Source organism: Oculina patagonica, chromosome 12 (genome assembly GCF_052425735.1).
Source record: "Oculina patagonica isolate OP01 chromosome 12, crgOcupat, whole genome shotgun sequence".
NCBI classification, from domain to species: domain Eukaryota; kingdom Metazoa; phylum Cnidaria; class Anthozoa; order Scleractinia; family Oculinidae; genus Oculina; species Oculina patagonica.
In genome coordinates this window covers 3738556-3758493 of record NC_135769.1, presented here as the reverse complement: position 1 = coordinate 3758493, position 19938 = coordinate 3738556, and the positions used below count along the sequence as shown (strand labels likewise).

Below are 19938 nucleotides of genomic sequence, written 5' to 3'. Positions count from 1 at the left end.
ATGCAATTTGTGGTTTATTATATAGTTTTATCTTTAGTTACATCTGGCTTTAACTTTATTAGAGATTATAAAACAAATTGTACAGAACGGAGCGGCTCAAACGAAAACAAGCTAGCGAAGAAAAAATGTGATCACTAAAAATGAAGAGTAACATTGAATATTTTAATAAATGTAATGCTTTTTTTTTCGGCTATATTTTCTTGTGAACTATGGTTATGTTTACCCAAGAATTATGAGAATTAAATTTACTTTCAATCATTTTTGTTTTTTTCTTATTCAAGAGTGTCTTGTCAAACATGGCCCGAAATCAGATGTCAAAAAACTTTTCGTTATACTGTATTTTTAAAAATATTCAAACACTGCATGTTTGAAAGTTCCCAAAAAAATTAATCCGTCGACCTTTTCTAGCATAACCTTTTGCCAGGTATTTTGGAACGTACACGCGGCAGGTCGTGAAAATTTGACAAATCAAGTTTCTAGTACCAAAATTATTTTATGTTTGGATTTTCTTGCATTTCCGAACTTCCCAAACACTGTCAATTCCGCGCCATATTTGCAATCAAATGGCGGGAAAAGCCGGCGAACTGTTTCGATACCAGATGATTTTCGGTTGCATAAAAAAGGACCAGCAATGTCTGCAAACCAGAAAAAAATAAAGGCTAAAGTCGAATGTGTCTATAGATATAATCATAGTATAATGATTATATATCTTGCCGGTATTTTGAAAAGTTTCCTTTTAGGGTTAAATTTTCGCCCGAAGGCCTACTGGTCTCAAGACTGTGAAGAGAAATATTTAATACTCTTTCAACACACAACACATGTACAACATCTACACCTGGATTCGAACCTGGATAGACCCTGCTTATATTAAAATTGGTTTAATTTACAATGGTCTACAATGCCTGCTACAGTTTTTTTTTAGTATTTTGCTCGTAATTCCGCCCGAACTAACTAGTAGCTATTATTGTACTTGTTGTATTAATTCTGCTCGGTAAAACACGAATTTCGTTCGCGCCCAATACATTGAAATTTCAGTGACAGCGATTCTAATTAATTACTACTAATCGCTATATGTTTTTATTGATCTTGTGTAGTTTTTTCTTCCCTTTTATCATGTATCAACCAATATTTCCTTTTTAAATTTCCTTCCAACCGTACGCGTTCTCCCCGAAATTCTTCAGACCAGTTTGTATTTAGTTTTTCTTCCAACCCAAAGTTCAGAAATTTTATTTATCGTCAGAAAACTTTCGCATTCCCAGATGATTTACTCAATTCTTTGCCAAAAGGAAGGAAGGAAAAACAACAACATCAACAAAAAGACAATTTGTCAATAAAAATTAAATTACTTGTTCACTCTGGAACAGCTGTTTATAATTAAAAAGCTGCCAAAAAAACGTCGGGTTTTGTCGTACGCGTCTCGATACGGTAATGAAATCGTGCCTTATTTCGAAAACTTCATTGTTTTGAAGGAGATTTCCAGTTATTTTAATTTAGGCGCTTTCAATTCCTCTAAAAATCCTGGTTTGAAATTGCATTTTTTTTTTTAGTACTGAGCCACAATTTCTTATATTCTCGATTATTATCAGCAGACGACACCCCGCCGAAGGCATAAAAAATTTTCCCGCTCCGCTCCCTCCCGTCGGCCTGTTTGCTAGCAGACTTTTTCCCGCCAAAAAGCGCGGCTACACCGAAATTTCCCGCCACTGACGCTCGAAGCTTTACAGGCCGGCAGTGCCGTTTTTTTGCATACGTAGTTTCAAAATATAAGCTTAATCTCTACTTGCAAAGGCTAGAGTTTGAGTTTTGTATTATTACCATTTTTCGTCTCTCTTTTGAGCTTTTAATTTGTGTCTAAGTTTTAACCAAGAGGACAGCAAGGGAACACTCCCTGGCTTCGAGAACTTTTTCAGTGTTTCAAGGGAGCCAAGGTAAAGCTGGGTAAAGTAAAGTCAGTCGTTCACACTTTTTGTAGCAAAACGACTTAGCTAGAGATAAGAGTCGTTAGGACTACGCTTTTCAGTTTATTAACGAGCCTATCTGATTAATTTCCTCATAACTGGTGCTGTTTTAGTTCTATTTTATTTTTTTCTGCTCAATTTCCGGGAAATTCAGAAAAGTTCAAAATATTTGCGTGCTAAAAGTCAGTGAAAACGTCACGAAGAGACTAGTTGAATAGCCTGGAAAGCTCATGCTGCATCGATGATTTGTTATCCGTTAAGCTTGGAGCGTTATATATTTTAAGCTTTTAATAAGTCTCGTGTTGGTCGAAAAGGTGTTGAAGACTTCGAAAAATACGTCTCTACAACCGTCGTCTTTCAAGGTTATTAAAGCTTGTGTTTCATTTTTGTTTTTGTTTTTTCACAGCCAGCTTCTACAACTTTGTGCGATGGCAACTGCCCAGGCGATTAGAGAGCAAGAAAAAACAGTTAGTGTAAGTCTTATATATTAAACATATTTTTCTACAATTTTCTACATGTAAGGGAAAAGCTAAGCGCTTCTAAACCGCTTATAAAATGTTTCGCACAATTTTGGCCGTGAGGGACTGAAACCTTTCATCTTCAAAATGGCGGATCTAAGGCCCGGGATCTAAGGTGTTGTGCTGCGTCTACGCTAGAAGTTTTAAAAGACCTGAAAAGCTGAATATGGTGTTAAATTTAGCAATTTGGTGTTGCTGGTAGTGGTAAGTTTCTGTAACAACGCATAATGTTCTCAAAAACAATTGGCTCATTTTGGAAATAGGAGACCACTGCACTCAGACTAGTTGCTTTCATTCTGTATGAACGCAGATGAACAACGAATCTCAGTGTATAAATTCGTAATCTTCTATATTAAACTAATATTGTTCATTTACTACAATCGGAACTACAAGCTTTAAAAACGTAAATTATCTAAAAAACACACAGACATTAAAACCAGTCTTTATATGTGGTCTGTGTAGACCAAAATATGTCACAATCATTATTCATAGTTTTATATTAGTTAGCTTACACCTATATTGTATAATATTTATATGTTATTACATTTATTAAGTTAGACTGTAATGGGCATGCGAGCATCTTTATATGGAGCATGCGCAATATAAGTAATAAGTTATTATTAAATTATTAAATTATCCAGATCTTGAGAAAATCCATACCTGTTTTCAGACCTTTGCGTAAGTGGAGTGAAGGGGTAAATCGCACCTTATTGCATCAAAATATATAGAAGAGTGCCCTTCCTCGGGAGTGAATGAATCATTACACTAAAGACCCTGAACTAAGATATAATGAAGAAAATAAAGACCCCAGGTCAGTGGGGTGAAGGGGGTTGGGGAGGACTCCCATATGAAAGGGACTGGATGCTCATCCTACTTAAGGTGCATGCAAATTACAGATTCTGGACTCACTTGAGGCATATTTCAATGCCAATACGTCTTAGCCATCAAGCTCTCGTTTAGGCTGGGGGGGGGCACTCCCATAAATTTCGGATAGGGGTGTGCCGCGAAGGTTCCTAAACCCTGACACTATTTAAGGATAAAGGAAGCGAAAATTGTTACCTTTTTTAAGGCCCAAAACCGAAAAATGACACCCTATTCAAGGGGAGAAGAAGCGTTCCGTGACGACTCAAATAACGGCCAACTGCGCACGGCAAAATACAAATCTTTATAAAATCCCATTACTAATACTTGAACGGTTAGTTCAGTTTTAAGATCCCTTTTTATTTGTCGTTTAGCTGGGCATTTATTTTAGCTGATAGAATTTAGGTACCCTATCTAAAATCCCATTACTAATACTTGAACGGTTAGTTCAGTTTTAAGATCCCTTTTTATTTTTCGTTTAGCTGGGCATTTATTTTAGCTGATAGAATTTAGGTACCCTATCTAAGGGCCACACCGGGAACACAATCCCAAAAGGAGGCACATACCTATATAGCCCCCCCCCCCCCCTCCCCCCAGGCATTTAGGGTTGCAAGTGAAGAAATATAAGATGCCGTCATATTGAGTTGGCATTCTAGACCAATCAGGCATAAACTTTCCTTTAGGGGTCAAAAAGCGTGAGCCACTCCTAGTCAAATTTTCCAATGAACATTCCTGCCCCTTTGACATAAGAGTCCCTTTCCCCCCTGGTCATAATGACACCTTTCATAAACTGTGTTACACATATTCTGTGTAATATAATACGTCAGAATTTTTTTGACCTTTTGACCTTTGGTATTTCAAGATATGATAATGACTAGTTGTGTCTGCCTGTTATAATTAACCAACACATTAAAAAATCTAAGCAGTTTACTAAGGTTAGTTAATCTCACAGCCCTTCGCAGTCATACCGTAACTTTATGCTTTATCTGCTCTATAAAGTTATTTATTACTACTTAGACTTCTTTTTGTTCTTCAGTGGTCAAGTATTTTTCCTTCTCAACAAGTCACAGGTTTGTAAAAAATAACATCAACAAACCTTTGCTCAATTTTATTTTACTTTGTTGTTTTGATGAGCAATGTTTTTACATAATTTGCATGTTGGGCTATGTGTTTTTATTTTTTACAGAGCAGCAATCGGCATTATTTGTAAAGAAGCTATTAGCAGTTGCTGTAAGTATCACATACAGTACAGCCCCATAAAATTTAATTGGGGCGGCCCTGTGTAAGGCTGTGGCGATTCCCTGCCCTCACCTTTTCAAGGCAGGCTTAAATTTGTTTTATCTTTTGGTTAGATTGTAATTAAAGTGGCTTTGTTTGACAATGTTGTGAAATAGAAGTCCTAGTCCCAGTCTCTATTTAGAGCACGTGTTCGCCGGTCTATGTATTGCCTCATTCATGTAAATCATTGTAGTGTACACCATTGAATGTGTTCATTCTTTCATTAAACTAACATAACATGTGTCAGTGGAGAAAAAATCAACTCCACCACCACCCTATCATTCGAGCAGACTCACTTTTTCTCAACCGCGGCTACAAAACACGAAAGACAGTCACCGTACAGCCGGGAGACGCTGAATCTTTATCGTCTCACAAAGTAAAAATCGAACAATTACGCCAAATACATTGTTAACACGAGGGCACAAAGCGACATCGAAACTCGCAAGCGAAAAACTGTGAGTTGGAGAAGCTTTCTGTATCATCAACTCTTCTCGCGCACAGTATCGCACTATTAAACGATCCAAAACACAAAATCGAGACGGGAAAAAAACTTAATTATCCCAGCCTATCCACCAAATTGTCAACTTCGTGTTATCTCTCCTGTATTTTCTCCTTTTGACTAACAATGAGGATCCGCCGATTGCCCTCTTGCACTTGACGACACTAATCAACACCTACAATCCCCACCTAACGCGCTGCCTGGAGATCCCAGGCGGCAGGCTTAGTCCCATCCAGACACGGAGCCACACCTCCTGAACGCCTGAAGTGAGACAGGTCCCCCGGGAAAAAAGAATAAAAGCAGCTGCGAAAAACTTGACTAAGGAATAGTGGTGATCAGGCATAGGCATCGAAGTGCGAAGGAGAGAATGTTGCATGAACAAGATAAGTGTAGTGCTGAAATAACTCACAAAGCTGGCCGGCAATGCAGGAACGAAAAAAGGAACCTTTGAGGTGTCAGCCTAAAGAAGTAATAACAGGTGATAGTCAGTGACGGCCCTGATCAGTACCATGAGTGCAGAGGAAAGGCTCGCATACCTCATCACCAGAACCCACAGATATGTCGCAACGAGCTGTGCAAACAGCTAACCTATGAAAAGCAAATGAACGAAAGGATATCAGCTTGCGGCTTGACTACAAAACTCAGGGGCCTCTCACACACAGATCTTGGGCGAACTAAAAATATATAACCTGTATTGCTAAAGCCACTATATCCAACCGAAAACATCAAGGAAGGCTCTCGGGCAGAAATACAGCAGCAGATAAAGCGAAAGTCTCTCTGATAAGGACACTGTTCGAGTTAGAAAGCAGGACAGAAAATGACACCTGCGGTAGACCAGGGTAACGAGCGCCACGTTGACTCAAAGGAGCAAGCTACTGAAGAAACAGGTGCGATCTGATTAGAAACTGAGAACAATAGCAGCAGATCTGAGAATCCAAAACAACACACCAGTCCAGTCCATATCCGTGAGCTCTGAGATCACATGTCAAGATCCGACACCTGTTTGGTCCAAAACTGTGACAGTTAGTGAGAAATATAGTGTTACAGACTTGTTGATATAAGTGAACAGTGTGTCTGTGCAAGTCATGAACAACGAATAAGTCAGATTTTTATGCTCATTTCTTGTAGTTTCGTTTATTTTGTTGCATGCAGATTTTTGTTAAAAAAAGGAGATGTTGTGAAATAGAAGTCCTAGTCCCAGTCTCTATTTAGAGCACGTGTTCGCCGGTCTATGTATTGCTCGATTTCATGTAATAAATCAGAGTTGTAGTTTGTACAGCCATGTTGAATGTGTTCATTCACATTTCATTAAATACTAAAGCATAACAGACAAAGCCAGATTTATTCCCATATTGTTTGTAGTGTATCATTGCCTCGCAAACGGAGCTCAGCATTGATAGCCAAATTGTAGCTTATTTTGGCAGGCATAATGCATAAAATTTAATTGTAAATTTTGAATTAAAATCTCTGCATGGGCTACTCATGTTTTTTATTTTAAATTTTTTTTCCAGGTTTCTAGCATAACATATCTCAGGTAAGAATCCTGTCTGATGAATTTATGGTCGTCAGAGATAAGTGACAGTCAACAATACTACAGTGGTCACAAAGACCAGTTTGAACTTTAATCAGACAAGCAACACAAAACCCTGCAGACAAAGTATCTTTACAGGCACAGGAAGACAGTGTGTTCAGATACACAATTCATAAATTTTCTGACAGGATTATTGTTTATTAAAATGGGCTGCCCCGGCCTCCCAAAATTTTACTCACAAGACTTTCTGTCATGGACATAGTGTATTTCTTGAGCTCAAATGATATGCCCTTGCTTTGAGAACACCTAGTTGGTCAAAGGTGTAGCTCTCAAAGGTGCAGTCATAACTTTTTATTATTTTTTAAAGAACCATATTCCCAGAACATGCATTTGGAGACAGATGTTTAGAAGGTATGTAAAAAAATTGTCGGATTATAATGGAATCTGGAACTTGACAATAATTTTTGCAACAGTTGAAGTAATGGTTTATAAGGATTATGTATGTATCTTGAAGACAAACTTTAGATGAGAAAAAGGGATATTCTGCACTTAATGGATAACATATTTAAGACATGAAAATTGGCCAAGTGGTTTGACTGTTTGAATGCAGACATGAATAAATTTCTGTTTCAAATTGAGGATTATGAATCTATAAGTTTTTGTTTTTTTAATTTAGAGGTTTTAAATAAGTATATAACACACCGGAAAAGTCATTATAAATCACCAGCTAATGAAGATTTGCAAAGTTGGCCTACCCTGGCAGCAGAGGCTGATCATGCACATCTTGTGTTTGCCTTACATCCCAAGTTGTTTATCAGACCAGTGAACAACAATATATTTGGCTTACTGGCATATTAGTCGATAACTGTTCACTGATCATAACATGCCCCTGCACGTGAGAAAATTAATATTAGGGAAGTGGTCATAACAAGTGTATTCGACAAAGATCCACCTTGTGTAGGGGTAGGGGGATCATGCAAGATACCATCTGTCTGATTAGCCAAATGGACAAAATTTATTGACCTCAAAATTCAAGTTGGGACTTTCATATTCGGTGTGCATGAAGCTTGTATTGGTGGAGAAATGGCACAAGGAGGTTTGAATCTTATTCTTAGTTTCTACACCTGATAGAGTGGGGGCTATACAAACAAGACACCATCTTTTAAGGTGGGAAAGGTAGGGTACATGAAGAGACCACCTGTCTGTTTGCAGAGTGGTGGGTCCTGTCTGAGTACAATAGTTTTGACAATTTCCCTTAAATTATGCATGGCAAATTTGTGATAAATTAAAATTTAAACTGGCATATTTTGTTGTGTAGTTTAATCACTTTGTTCTTGAAATGTAGATTTAAATTTGAAAATCCTGAAGGATGACAGTGCTTGTCCAGGGGCATGCCAAGTGATACAATGGTAAGAAGTAAGGGTTAAGTCTGTGTTAGAGCCTATAGTGGCCCATGAGGCCGAAGCTTATCCCAGTTTCTGTAGCATAAAGTGAATAGGAGACTTCTACCCCTTCCTGGATGGGAAGGTAGTCCATCACAGGGCTACCCCCAGCAGTAAATTTGGCGGTACCCATTTACCTGGGTGGAGAGAGGCACTATGAGAGTAAAGTGTCCTACCCAAAAATACAAGACAATGACTCTGGCTAGAGCTTGAACCCAGACTGCTGGATCCGGAGTCCAGTGCACTGACTACTGACTATTAGTCCACCATCTCTCCAATGGTAGGAAGTGGATGTGTCAAAAGTAAATGCTCATCTGTTTTACTTTTTATACTTTTTACATGATATTTTATTTCTATTTTCCATTTAATTTTTTTATATTGTAAAATGTGAAACTTATTATGTGTCAAAGATACTTACAGTTATCACAGTGAGGTCAAATATAAATAAAAAAACAAATTATAATATATTTCTGTGTTGTCATTTTTTCTTAAACAGGATAAAAGGTTGCTTTGATGCTCTTGATAAAAGATATGTAAGTTATTGTTGATAATATTTTTGGAAGCTATTTTACATAAATTGGTAATAAATTTTGAATCACCTTTGCATTCATCATCCCTCTTAATGTTCTGTCATTCAATTTTTGTTTGTTTTGTGTCCCCGGCTCCAAATAATCCCTTAAGTGCTTGCATGGATACTCTCAGCCTAAACAATCACTCTTTTTCAAAGTAAGCTTTCTGTAAGTATGCAAGTAGAAGTTACCAAAAAACGAGGACATCTAATATTTTTTACTTTTTTTTTAACAGCTCAGGATGATTATTATTGGTGTAAGTATCACATATTTTCAACACTTTTACTTCAATTAAGAATAATTGTGAATAACAAATTGCTAAGAAATGTGATTCCTTTTGTTTAAAACAGATTTATGGTGATGCTGAGGATCCTGATGTAAGTAAATATTTACAAGCAACTTAAATGATGTATTATATATTGATACTAATTGATTGATCATTGGTCAAGTTTAAATATGTATGGCCAACATGAGTCCACTGGTTTTTCAATTACAAAGACAGTAGAGTATGAAAAACCCCTAATGATAAAAAAAAGTACCAAAGAAATTTATCATTATTTTGTGTAGATTCCTGTAAAAATTTCACTTTTTATTCTTTCCTCCTTTTGTAGACTGTCATAGAGTCTTACACCTTTAAGGTAGGTTGGTATTTCCTTATGTTATAAATAACTGTCACTGTTTAATTTGCCTCTTAAAGTATTGGTTATGACTAATCTATTTTCATTTGCAGTTTTCTTATGCTGAAAACGAAGTCAGCATCTTCAGGTAAAACTAATAATAAGTTTTCTACCTGAAAAATGTTTCCCTTGTGCTGTCCTGGTAAGGAAATTGTAGTATATTAACTTAACTATTGCACCAATTTTTAGGAACGGAAATAAAATTGCAAGTGCTCACACAGAAAAGGAGACTAAGAAGGCAACCATACGTTTACTGAGGTAAATATATTTTTCATAGGTTGTAGAAATGGTAAAAAAATTGCAATAAAATACAATGTTTTAAACTTACCCCCTAGAGGAGTCTACACCAACACAGTTGTTCAGTTATCACAATGCTTTGAACGAAATGCCACAATGTCATAAAGGGTAAAATGTGATTCTGCTGTATTTGTTTTAGATTGAACTTAAAATTGACATTCTTATTTACAGGACAATTATTCTTCTCAGTCAGACTTTGACATCACTACCAGGTATGTTTGTACAGGGATTCAGTTTACACTCTGTGAGTAATTTTTTTGAATACTTGGTTTTTGTGGGACTTAAAATTAATGTTCTATAAATCATTAGAAGCATGTGTCGCTTATAATAGTTTTTAGTTATTATTTTTATCTGCAAGTAATTATTTTAAAACCACTGTGGTCTTTTTTAGATGATGTAATGATGACAATGAAGCTACTGTACTACGATGAGAGTAAGTAGAGTTTTCTTGGCTTTTGTACGAAATGGTCTATTTCCCGGGGGGGGGGGGGGGGGATATTCAAAAAAGTTTTATACGCAGAGGTTTCGCTCTGAACTCTAACCCCTTACCCTTTTTTATACCATTTTGACAGAAATTGTACCCCTTTTGTAGACCTTTTAGTGAAAAAAGTAACCCATTTCATATACCTAAAAGGCATGGTATAGACTTAGAACAGGACGTTTTCTTGCCATTTTCATGTAGCTCTTAATAAATTAAAATAATACAGCCAAAAATTGCGTCTGTTCAAAGTATTTTAATTAAAGGCCCTTTTAAATACCTAGTAAATGACAGATTTCCATACCCTTTCATATACTTAAACTTGTGAAGTCCCTACCCTTTTATATACCTGAAGCCTGAAAAAGGTACCCCTTTCGGGCGGAGCCTCCCCGTATAGCCATTATAGGGAGTAACCCCCCGGGGGTCTATTGTGTTTATCACTGCCTGTTGAATTTTGTATTTGGAGTATACGTTACATTCTTGTCCCTTGTTTTCAGTTACACCTCCTGATTATGAACCACCAGGCTTCAAGGTAATGCACTCTTTATACTATTCACAAGACAATAAAAGTGTTGCATGATGCAAAATATGTTTTATGTTCAAAAAGAATGATTAGTCCATTACCTAGTAATTTTTTATAATTTTGTTCATGCAGCAAACACCAAACGATTTTTTCAATTTTGTGGAAGAACCTTTGAACATCAAAGTTGGAGATGTGTCTACGGTATGAAAACTTTGTCATGACAACTGTTACATTGAAATTATTTTATTTGTACTTTTAATATTTTGCCTACTGTCCAAGATGAACACCACTGAGATGGAGAGTGAGGATGATGGCATTTACAAAATTAAATAAAGTACTGATAAGAACAATATGTAACTAGAACATCATTCGCGCTGTCAATAAGCCTTATCACGGTTTTCGACGCCATCTTGACGAGTAGGCAAAGCGGGTAGAAATTACAGTGTTTGTATGGGAATCCGACTACAAATATCTTTTACAAAAATTGAATTCTGGACAACTTATGAATTGTAAAATTAAGATACTAGGCAAAAGGATAAAAACCTTTTGCCTAGTATCTTAACTTTACAATTCATAAGTTGACAAGAATTCAATTTTTGTACAAGATATTTCCGTCACATTCCATACAAACATTGTAATTTCTACCCGCTTTGCCTACTCGTGATAAGGCCTATTAATACTACAGTGGTAGTAGGATTAGAAATATGGTTTGACTTCTTATTTCCTAAGCAAAGCCCTCAGTTCAAACATTTTAACAGTCTAAAAACATACTATTGAAAAGAGATGGTTCTTATCTTAATTTTGCAGATCTAGATTTAGATTACCTGTTCCATTTTCAGCGTGTCCGGCCATACTCACACATAATCTGATTTGTTGTTCTTTATTTTTGTATGTATTCATCGTTTTTCTGATGTCTTGAAACACCTTCAGCCATTTCACACGTAAGTATGGCACTGAAAAATTTCCAAGTTTCATGACAGACGTTTGACACACTTTTGTGGCACATCAGTTGGTTACTCCATGTATAAAATGTTTCTTAGTCTGTTTACTTCTACGGTGACAAAATAGCTTGTTCTCTATGATGTTAACAGGGTAAAGCTGCGAATAAAAACTGATTGCCAGCAGTTTGAAATGAAAGAGGAGAACGTCAACGAAGAAGCCAACAACATTGAGTTAGAACCTGTAAAGAGTTCTTCGAACGAAAACAATTCACCGCATGTAGCCCCTGAGCAAGAAGACGAAGTAGATATCCATTTGGTACGTATTTTACATAAAGTGTGAAAACTTCACGTTGTTATAAATATTCTCTAGCTGTGCACAACATTGTACTGAGTGCTGTTTCCTTACCCATGAATATCTATAAGGGCCTCTCAAATTAAAAGAAATGTTTACCTAAGTAAACTGAAGGTGTTTGCACAGTTCAGCGAAATGCTTCTCCTCATGCCACTTGTTGTAATTAGGAGGCTTGTTTCAAGCTTGCCTTAACGGATGTGTTACTGTTGTTCTTTATGTTTCAGCTTTCCCCTCCATCACCATGTGACAACGAACTGGAAAAGGGACAAATGCCTGAAGAGAAAAAGAAGGAAAACGACAAAGGTTAGGTGGATTTTTGATTTTACAAGATCTAACATACAACATACATTGTGGTAGTAAAATTAATGTTGTGTTTAACATTATACTATACTTTGTCCTGTTTATTTTTTATTCTATAGGACTGGAAGATATGGATTGCGACAAAGTCATTTCTGGTAACTAAATGTTCATGTTGTTCTAGGTTGTCAGATTGTAAGAGACTGATAAAAACATGAATGAGTAGGCAAAGCGTAAAAAGAAAATATATATAACCTTCTTTTCTTTTCGTGACATCTTTGTTTCATTTCCTTTGTTCTCTACAATTTTAAAGAAACAGAAGCAAGGTTACCTAGAGTATCTTGAAGATTTGATTTATCGATCTTTAGAAATGTTCTTTAAAGGGACACTGTCACGGGGATTTTAATGCTTTTCGGTAAAAAGTACTAAAATTGGCGAAAAGGTCTTCTTGTACATGAAATGCACCTAGTACATCAAGATGGAGATATAAAGAAAATTGTTGTTGAAGGAAGAAGGCGCCATAATAATTTTTACTTGTTCTTCCAGTTCACAAGGACAAAACTTGAAAAATGAGCCTGACTTTTTAAGTTGAGATCTAAAGTTCCTGATGGCACAAATAAATCACTTGTTTATCGCTTCGTGCACTGCATGGTGATTTTTAAAAAATTGGACCACTTTCGTAGTTTTTTTAGGCTCTTGACCTTTTGAAGTGAAACTGGTGACAGTGTCCCTTTTATATATTCAGTAGATCAAACTCAGCAGGATGAAGAGGAGGAAATCAAGGTGAAATGTCCTTGTGGAAATGACGAGGTATGTGTTGCGTTTGAAGATATTCCAATGATGAGGAAATAACAGGGCATTGTCTACAATGGTTTATTACTTCTGAAGTAATTTATTTACTTTTTGTTACGCAAATATGACACACAGTTTCAAATCAATAAGGTTCCTTGCCGTTATCCGTTGACCCCTTTTCAAATTTCCAACGGATTATAGAATAAGGAAATATCATTCTGGGGATATTTTACCTTCATATTCTCAAACGCGCTGAAAGAAAAAATATGGTAGCTAGGGAAGAATAGTTTTAAATCTAGTTAAGGGTACTAAGGTTTGTTTTGGTAACAATCTGAAATTGTTCAACTAGGATGAAGGCCTAATGATACTCTGTGGAGTTTGCGATAACTGGCAGCATGGTGTCTGTTTCGGCGTCTTGAAACAGGAAGAGGCCCCAGAATTTCATGTGTGCGTGGACTGCTCTAAGGTAATTGTTGCCAGCTAGAAACGCCTCAATGAGCTGATGCCTATTTGCGAAGTTTTACAGCCTTGGACAGACACTTGATTTGCAAATTGTATCTTTATTTTTAGGGTGAACATAGTGGCAAATGCACGGATTCTTCTCTGGTCAACCTTAGCACCATTGCTCTTCAGGTAGGTGGTGAAAACCGTAACTAGAACGTAATTTTGTAAGATGTTATCTACTTCCCGCTTACTCTACTTTGTTCGTTACCCAACTCTTCAAACAATGAATTCCGGGGGGATCCGATATGAAAGGGGGGGGATGCTCGATGTCTCGTTTAGGGGTGCAAATTACAAATTTTTGTTTCAGTTAGAGTGTCCAGGAAAGAGCGCTAAATTTTTTAGCCTTGGAGTGCTCGTTTGAGGTTGCACGTGTAAAAATGAAAAACGCCGTTATTCTGTGTTGACGGTCTCGATCGATCAGCATAAAAAATGGCACCTTTAGGGGTAAAAAAGTTTGAGCCACGCCCAGATGGGTCTGCGTTAAGAGGTTCAAATTTTACGACGAGCATCCCCGTCCCTTTCATATGGGACAGGTTTAATGTGCAACTGAACAGGAATGACCCTTAAAATAGGCAGGTATTTCCAACTTGCATGATTTGCTTGTCGTGAACTTTCATTCTAGCACTGTATGCTCTTGTTTTTATTCTGTTTTGTCTAGGCAACGTGTCTTTGGCGCAGAACCTTGCTTGCTTGTAGCGAGTTGAACAGGATACTACCCACGAATCTGGCTCGTCACCTCAGTAAGTTTAATTTGACCTGACTTAGTTGATTTAACCGCAAATTCATTTACTATACTGTTTTAATGTTCCTATAGAGATTGAAATGAGTATTGCGCAAGGCTTGGTTAAACGACTGGAGAAAGAAGGATACATAAGAAGTACTTTGAAAGGAAAGAGGTAGCTATGATACGTTATTTTTTGCATGTCCGTGTTAATTCATCCGAGTTAAATCTGGCAGCTTCCTGCTTTCAAGGCTGTCCGTCCAAATTATAAAGAGCCTGTTCCATCTCAGTAGCCTCAGACGAACTAAACCCCGGTATAGGACTATACCCGGGTTTAGTTCGTCTGCAACGCAGGCTAGTTTCATCTCTCATTTACTCTGAATGATATTTATAAATGTAATTTTTGAAATCAATATTATCTAGTTTTGTCATAAAGCTTCTCCATGAAAAACGAGAACCGGTGCACCTTTACGGCTGTAAAAGGCAATCGTATATAATTTTCAATCACATTCCACCAGATATGCTCTCGATTGCCGTGCGGTGTAGGATTGTTGGGATCAATAGTTTCACGGTTTTCTGATTTTTGTTTAGGCTTGGGAAAGTTGTTAACAAGAAGAAAGTGCAGGATGAGGGTTTCCTGAAGTATTTCAACAAAGAGAGTGGAAAGCTCGAAACTAATGTTGTTGGCCTTTCAGAGGTAGTTTCCAAAGATGGAAACAAGACAGTGGATGGGGTACGTTGTTCGGTTTCAGTTAAACAGCTTACTGCTTTGTGCAACATTTCTATGTTGCGATATCTGATGGCTATACTCTGATAGCCGCCTGTTTGTAAAAAAGCGTTTTAAATATGCTGATCGTGCGATTTAGCAAATGTTCACGTTTGTTTTTAATTTACATAGATTTTGTGTTTGGAGATGTAACACGCTGGCGAGTTAAGAGCAAAATGAAGGATGAATTTCATTTTGCCTTTAACTCTCTCTTTCTTTTTGAGCTTTAGGTGGAGAACATAATTCAGCAATGCTCGAAGATGGATGTATCAGGAAAACTGCAAATCTCCAAGAAAAAGGTAATTGTTGCGAGCTATTGTTTTTTCTCCTGCTGGGAAACACAGGTTTTTCGTAATGTTAGTGAACTACGTAATTTTCACGTGACCACAGGCACACAGTAAATTTTCTAAACAAACTACCGGCATAGAAAGAAAATCTTTGTCTCGTCACCAATGCTAGCTGTCTTTCCATATCTTCAGTTCTACTCGGGAGAAACGCTTTAATCCAAAATCAAATTCCCTCATGAAAACGTTTACATTATGTATGCATGAAAAACGGTGTAAGGAGATCGTCCGCATAAAATGCAAGCGTAAAAAATATCTACAGTGTTTAAATCGGTTGTTTAGGTAATGGTCACAAATATAGCGTATTTAAAAGTGTTTTGGTTTAACTCAGGTGGAAGACAAGCAAGCAAAGCTTAAAAGCTCAAAGAGAGCCATATCTCTTAAAGATGAGGTTAGTATTAAGGAAAGCCGGTATTTATTTTAAAATGTCCCGTTAAATTATGTATTTTCTGCCTGCATTCACTTTCGTTAACAACGTTTTTTTTTCTAGGCGGCTGAATTTGACATTTCTGACAGTCAGGAACAAGGATTTGAGGATCCTCCATTGTCAAAAAGAAGGAAAGCTAGTATTGCGAAGAGTGCAATCTTGGTTTGATTTCGGAGCAAAAGACTTATTGGATTTTCCACTTTGATTGTTGTATTTTATGTTTCATTTGTTTCTGGTAAACAAATAACATGAAATTTTATTGCTGTACCTTACTGAAATTAATGCTCGCGCGCTTCATTTAATGAGGACCATATTTGTTAAGAAATTGATAAAAATGAACTATTTTCATATATTTTGGGATTAAATTTCGTATTAATAAATATTTTGTGTACCTTATTGTTACTTATTTTCGCGGGACTTAATTTTCGCGATTTTCAAAAAACCGCGAAATTAAAGACCCGCGTAAATTTATTTCAAACGTTTTCTATTGTATTTTTTATGTTAATTACGTGTTTTTGGCAAAATCGCGAAAATTAAGCCCCGCGAAATATGCCCGTTCCATTTTCGCGAAATTAAGTTCCCGCGAAAATAAGTAACAATAAGGTAAATTAATAAATATTTTGTAAAATAAGTATTGCATCTTCTTTTGTAATGTATACAATTATTAATAAACATTTCTTTCGCTTTATAAAAATACGAAGATTGTCAGTCTTGATTAGTTTTAAAATGCTTATAAAAATTATTTGAGGGAAGTGGTTTCCGTTTTGTGGAAACAATAACATCCAACAACGCTGTTTGTGAGATGCAAATACAGGGAATTAGGCCGACAGTGCATAACCGAAACTGGAAGACAACTAAAGATGCGGTCAGCGGATCAAACTAGTTGGCTGTAGAATCGATGTAAAAGCCTCAATTTGGACCGGAAACACGGCGCAACTTTGTGTGAAAAACTCACCGGGCCTCGAAAGTCACCTCCTTCGAAATTGTTATGGACAATGTTGCAAAAACATGTTCTGCTAACAATTTTAAACTTATTTATCCAATAACCCCGGTACGTAGATTCGCCCATCAAAACTTATCGACAATCTCTTTATTTTTGAAAAAAGTGGGATACAAAAAAGCACGTCAAAATTAATTGACTAGAGAATTAGCCATTTTTTGGGCGCAACAGTATCGGCTTTCTTCATAGCTGCCGTTGCCAATTTGCTTCGCAAGAGGCTAGCAAAGGGGGTGGGGTGATCCTGTTTTACGCACAAATTTAAACAAAATTCACGTGTAAGGAAACTCGCAACATGAATCCACGAATCACGTTTCTCTCCTCTGTATCTATTTTCACGCGTCACGGACGGACTATTTTTTGCCCTTACCACGCGTCACGCATAAACCCTTTGTTACCCTCTCGCGAGGGCTTGGTTGTCCCAGCATCGTACAAAAACAACAACGTGTGAATTGTGTAAATTGAAACGGTTACAAGTATCACTAAGCGTTTATTTTTCTTTCCTTCTTTTCATACCCGGTTACTTTCACGAAACGTACGGATTTCCAACCAAATACAAAAACTCGTTTCCAGTCTTCTAATTAAATTTTGAGACAAGCATGCCAGTTGTTGTTTTACCGCATCGCACTGTGGGCGCACATTGCGAAAATTGACACAACGCTCTGCGCGCACGTGCACAACATAATGGAGACCAAAGCAAAAGTGGCGAAAGTCGAGGTACTTTGCTTTTGCATTTAAAACTAACCCAAGATGCAAAATATGTGATGCCTGTTGTTACTTTAGGAATCCTCTAACGGTATGGAAGTCGATTCAGCAACGTCAAATCATGTCGACGAGAGCAAGGAGCAAAGTCTAAAGCAACCTTCATCCACGACGCCGGATTCCAGACCTTCTGCTTCTGAAATGACAAGTGCTGATTATTATTTTGATTCTTACGCTCATTTCGGTAAGTAAAACTTGATCAGGTCTTCTGTTTCGTAGCTAGAGATCGTCTACTAACTGTGTACCGTTTTTGACATGTTGACGAATGTTTGATGTGATGGATCGACTTGTGACTGCTTCTCAGGAATCCACGAGGTACGTTATTACAATCTTTCCTTATCGATCTTTACCGCGATATCGTGTGTTAAGGTTCATTGTGATAAAAAAGATGACCTGCAGGACGATTTGTAGCACTGTAACGTTAATTAGCTTATGGTATAGATGCTGCAGGCTCGCATGGGTATGTGAGGACAAATAAAGCTACTTCGAATAGGCTAATTTGCAACTGTTGACACGTTAGATATAAGCTCTTTTAAATTGCATTCAGCAGTAAACGTCGACAACTCTTCTTTTTATTACTTGCATAGAAAACTGCTCAATTTTAAAATGATGCTGCATCATTTTAACCCTCAGAAGTCAGGGTCGGTCAGGGGTTTTAGGTATACGGTATACAGGGGCATTTTAAACTGGGTATACTGTATTTTTACCTCAAATTGGGCCTTTTTGGGTATAAAGTATACTGTGTTATTCCAAATTTTGTTTTTTTGCATGATTTTGAGGGGAAATTTTGGGTATACCGGGTACATGCTTTTCAGGTATACTGGTATACCGCTTACCCCCCTGGCCGACCCTGAGAAGTAATCATTTTGATAGTCCACCTCCCTTGGAATTAGAACAGGTGTTCATTCAAAATGTGGTGGTCTCCCCAAGATGCAAACAAACAACAACCTCTTTTTGCAACACAAAGATCTGTGCTTATTTTAAATATAAAACGGAATCTGTTGTGTCTACTCCCCATCAAATATTTTTACACAAGGCCACTCTGTTTGGGAGATCACAGGCTATATAGCTGTAAATGTCCAAGATATGTAATCTGTCAAAGTTCAACAGTCTTGCTAGTTTGTACAAAGTATACCTGTTGCTATCAACCCATATTAACCTCTGGTTTTACAACCCACACCATGAGATGACGTTTCCACCAACACCCTCACATACTTAGAGTAAAATCAGTCCTTTTGTAGTGCTTCGTGTCATTTGCTTAGTACTGATGTGAACTTGATTGGGTGTGAAGCCTCCATAATACCTCCCAAAGTACAGTAGATTCAGGTTGAGCATTTAATGTTCTCAGTTGTCGCATTCGTTGGTATGGTTGATCGATTATGTTGCAAGGCAAAATGACAGAAATTGCTAGGTGGGAATGACAATGTTCTATCTGGGAAAGAGCATGTCATTCCCACCTAGCAACATCTCTCATTTTGCTTCGCAACGTAAACAATCAACCGTGGTAAACGAACGCAACAAATGAGACCGTTAAATGCTCAACCTGAATTACTGACCTCACTACTTTTCAACAGGAAATGATCAAGGATGAAGTGCGCACAACAACATATCGCAATGCAATGTACTACAACAGGCATCTGTTTCGTGACAAAGTTGTTCTTGACGTGGGCTGTGGCACTGGGATATTGTCCATGTTTGCTGCCAAGGCTGGTGCAAAGCATGTCTATGCTGTGAGTAATTTCCTTCCCTTTGGTAGAACTTTTAGCTAAACCATTGTATTTTGAAGTCAGTTTATCAATCACAAGGAAACCTTAAGTGAGCCTGTTTTGGGGAGCAGGGATGGCACAGTGGTGAGAGCACTTGCTTTCTACCAATGTAGCTGGAGTTTAAATCCCAAACCTGGGCATCATATGCAGGTTGCATTTGTTTTTGGTTCTTGTTCATGCTCCGAGGGTTTTTCTCTGGATTTCTTTTGTTCTTCTCCCTCCACAAAAACCAACATTTCTAAATTTCAATTTGATCTGGAATCTGAGAGCCATAACTAGTAGTTTGTCATTCAAAAGACTGTTTTTAGTGATACACTCCAAAATTGATTTTATTTTAATTTATTATGGCTTATGTCACTGATACATGTAACCACAGTTTCTATAGCATAAAGCAACTACGTGTATTACTAACAAGCCTGGATGAGATGAGAGGCCTAATAACCAACTCTCGTGAACTGTTGTTAACTCCTGTGCACTTGGCATCAAAATGTGAACCTTTTGAACCTTTCTGATAGTCAATGGAAGTCACACTATTATAATGTAGGAACATCATAAGCTATTTCCCTACCATATGTCAGGTATCCCTGCATTGTGTATTAGTTAGTGCCTTTGCTAACTGCATTATCTTGTTTTACAGG

The 19938-nt window shown here is 37.3% G+C and overlaps 3 protein-coding genes across 3 annotated transcripts in view; all 3 read left to right on the top strand.

The window, feature by feature from the left end:
* Window positions 1-1725: 1725 nt before the first annotated feature.
* Window positions 1726-11093, top strand: LOC144631858 (HORMA domain-containing protein 1-like). Its single transcript, XM_078490439.1, has 17 exons — window positions 1726-1928; window positions 2365-2431; window positions 4374-4407; window positions 4524-4567; window positions 6626-6648; window positions 7013-7056; window positions 7991-8054; window positions 8584-8620; window positions 8892-8912; window positions 9007-9033; window positions 9268-9294; window positions 9387-9421; window positions 9523-9591; window positions 9802-9842; window positions 10022-10063; window positions 10606-10640; window positions 10764-11093. The coding sequence occupies exons 2-17, from the start codon at window positions 2387-2389 to the stop codon at window positions 10836-10838; spliced, it is 663 nt and encodes a 220-aa protein (XP_078346565.1). The 5' UTR covers window positions 1726-1928; window positions 2365-2386; the 3' UTR covers window positions 10839-11093.
* A 659-nt stretch (window positions 11094-11752) lies between these two features.
* Window positions 11753-16484, top strand: LOC144631821 (uncharacterized). The gene is made up of 13 exons (XM_078490392.1): window positions 11753-11888; window positions 12149-12227; window positions 12344-12379; window positions 12970-13031; window positions 13363-13479; window positions 13584-13646; window positions 14176-14257; window positions 14332-14413; window positions 14830-14971; window positions 15235-15303; window positions 15680-15739; window positions 15839-16163; window positions 16379-16484. Exons 1-12 carry the CDS (start codon window positions 11763-11765, stop codon window positions 15941-15943), a joined length of 1023 nt encoding a protein of 340 aa, XP_078346518.1. The 5' UTR covers window positions 11753-11762; the 3' UTR covers window positions 15944-16163; window positions 16379-16484.
* A 941-nt stretch (window positions 16485-17425) lies between these two features.
* LOC144631816 (protein arginine N-methyltransferase 1-like) overlaps window positions 17426-19938 on the top strand; it is an 11202-nt gene continuing 8689 nt past the window's right edge. The window contains exons 1-5 of the mRNA XM_078490383.1: window positions 17426-17489; window positions 17556-17718; window positions 17839-17849; window positions 19109-19264; window position 19938. The exon at window position 19938 is cut by the window's right edge and continues 63 nt beyond it. Of these exons, the coding sequence (XP_078346509.1) occupies window positions 17457-17489; window positions 17556-17718; window positions 17839-17849; window positions 19109-19264; window position 19938 (364 nt within the window). The 5' untranslated portion in view covers window positions 17426-17456. The remainder of the gene's footprint in view (window positions 17490-17555; window positions 17719-17838; window positions 17850-19108; window positions 19265-19937) is intronic.

What these genes read in the sequence shown, in the direction of transcription:
- LOC144631821 (XM_078490392.1), top strand. Translation starts at nt 11,763, where the DNA reads ATGAAAGAGGAGAACGTCAACGAAGAAGCCAACAACATTGAGTTAGAA. An exon ending in AAAGAAGGAAAACGACAAAG is followed by an intron (nt 12,228 to 12,343) that starts GTTAGGTGGATT and finishes TTTATTCTATAG; the next exon opens with GACTGGAAGATATGGATTGC. An exon ending in TTAGCACCATTGCTCTTCAG is followed by an intron (nt 13,647 to 14,175) that starts GTAGGTGGTGAA and finishes TGTTTTGTCTAG; the next exon opens with GCAACGTGTCTTTGGCGCAG.
- LOC144631858 (XM_078490439.1), top strand. Translation starts at nt 2,387, where the DNA reads ATGGCAACTGCCCAGGCGATTAGAGAGCAAGAAAAAACAGTTAGT. An exon ending in TGGAGACAGATGTTTAGAAG is followed by an intron (nt 7,057 to 7,990) that starts GTATGTAAAAAA and finishes CTTGAAATGTAG; the next exon opens with ATTTAAATTTGAAAATCCTG. An exon ending in TAGAGTCTTACACCTTTAAG is followed by an intron (nt 9,295 to 9,386) that starts GTAGGTTGGTAT and finishes TTTCATTTGCAG; the next exon opens with TTTTCTTATGCTGAAAACGA.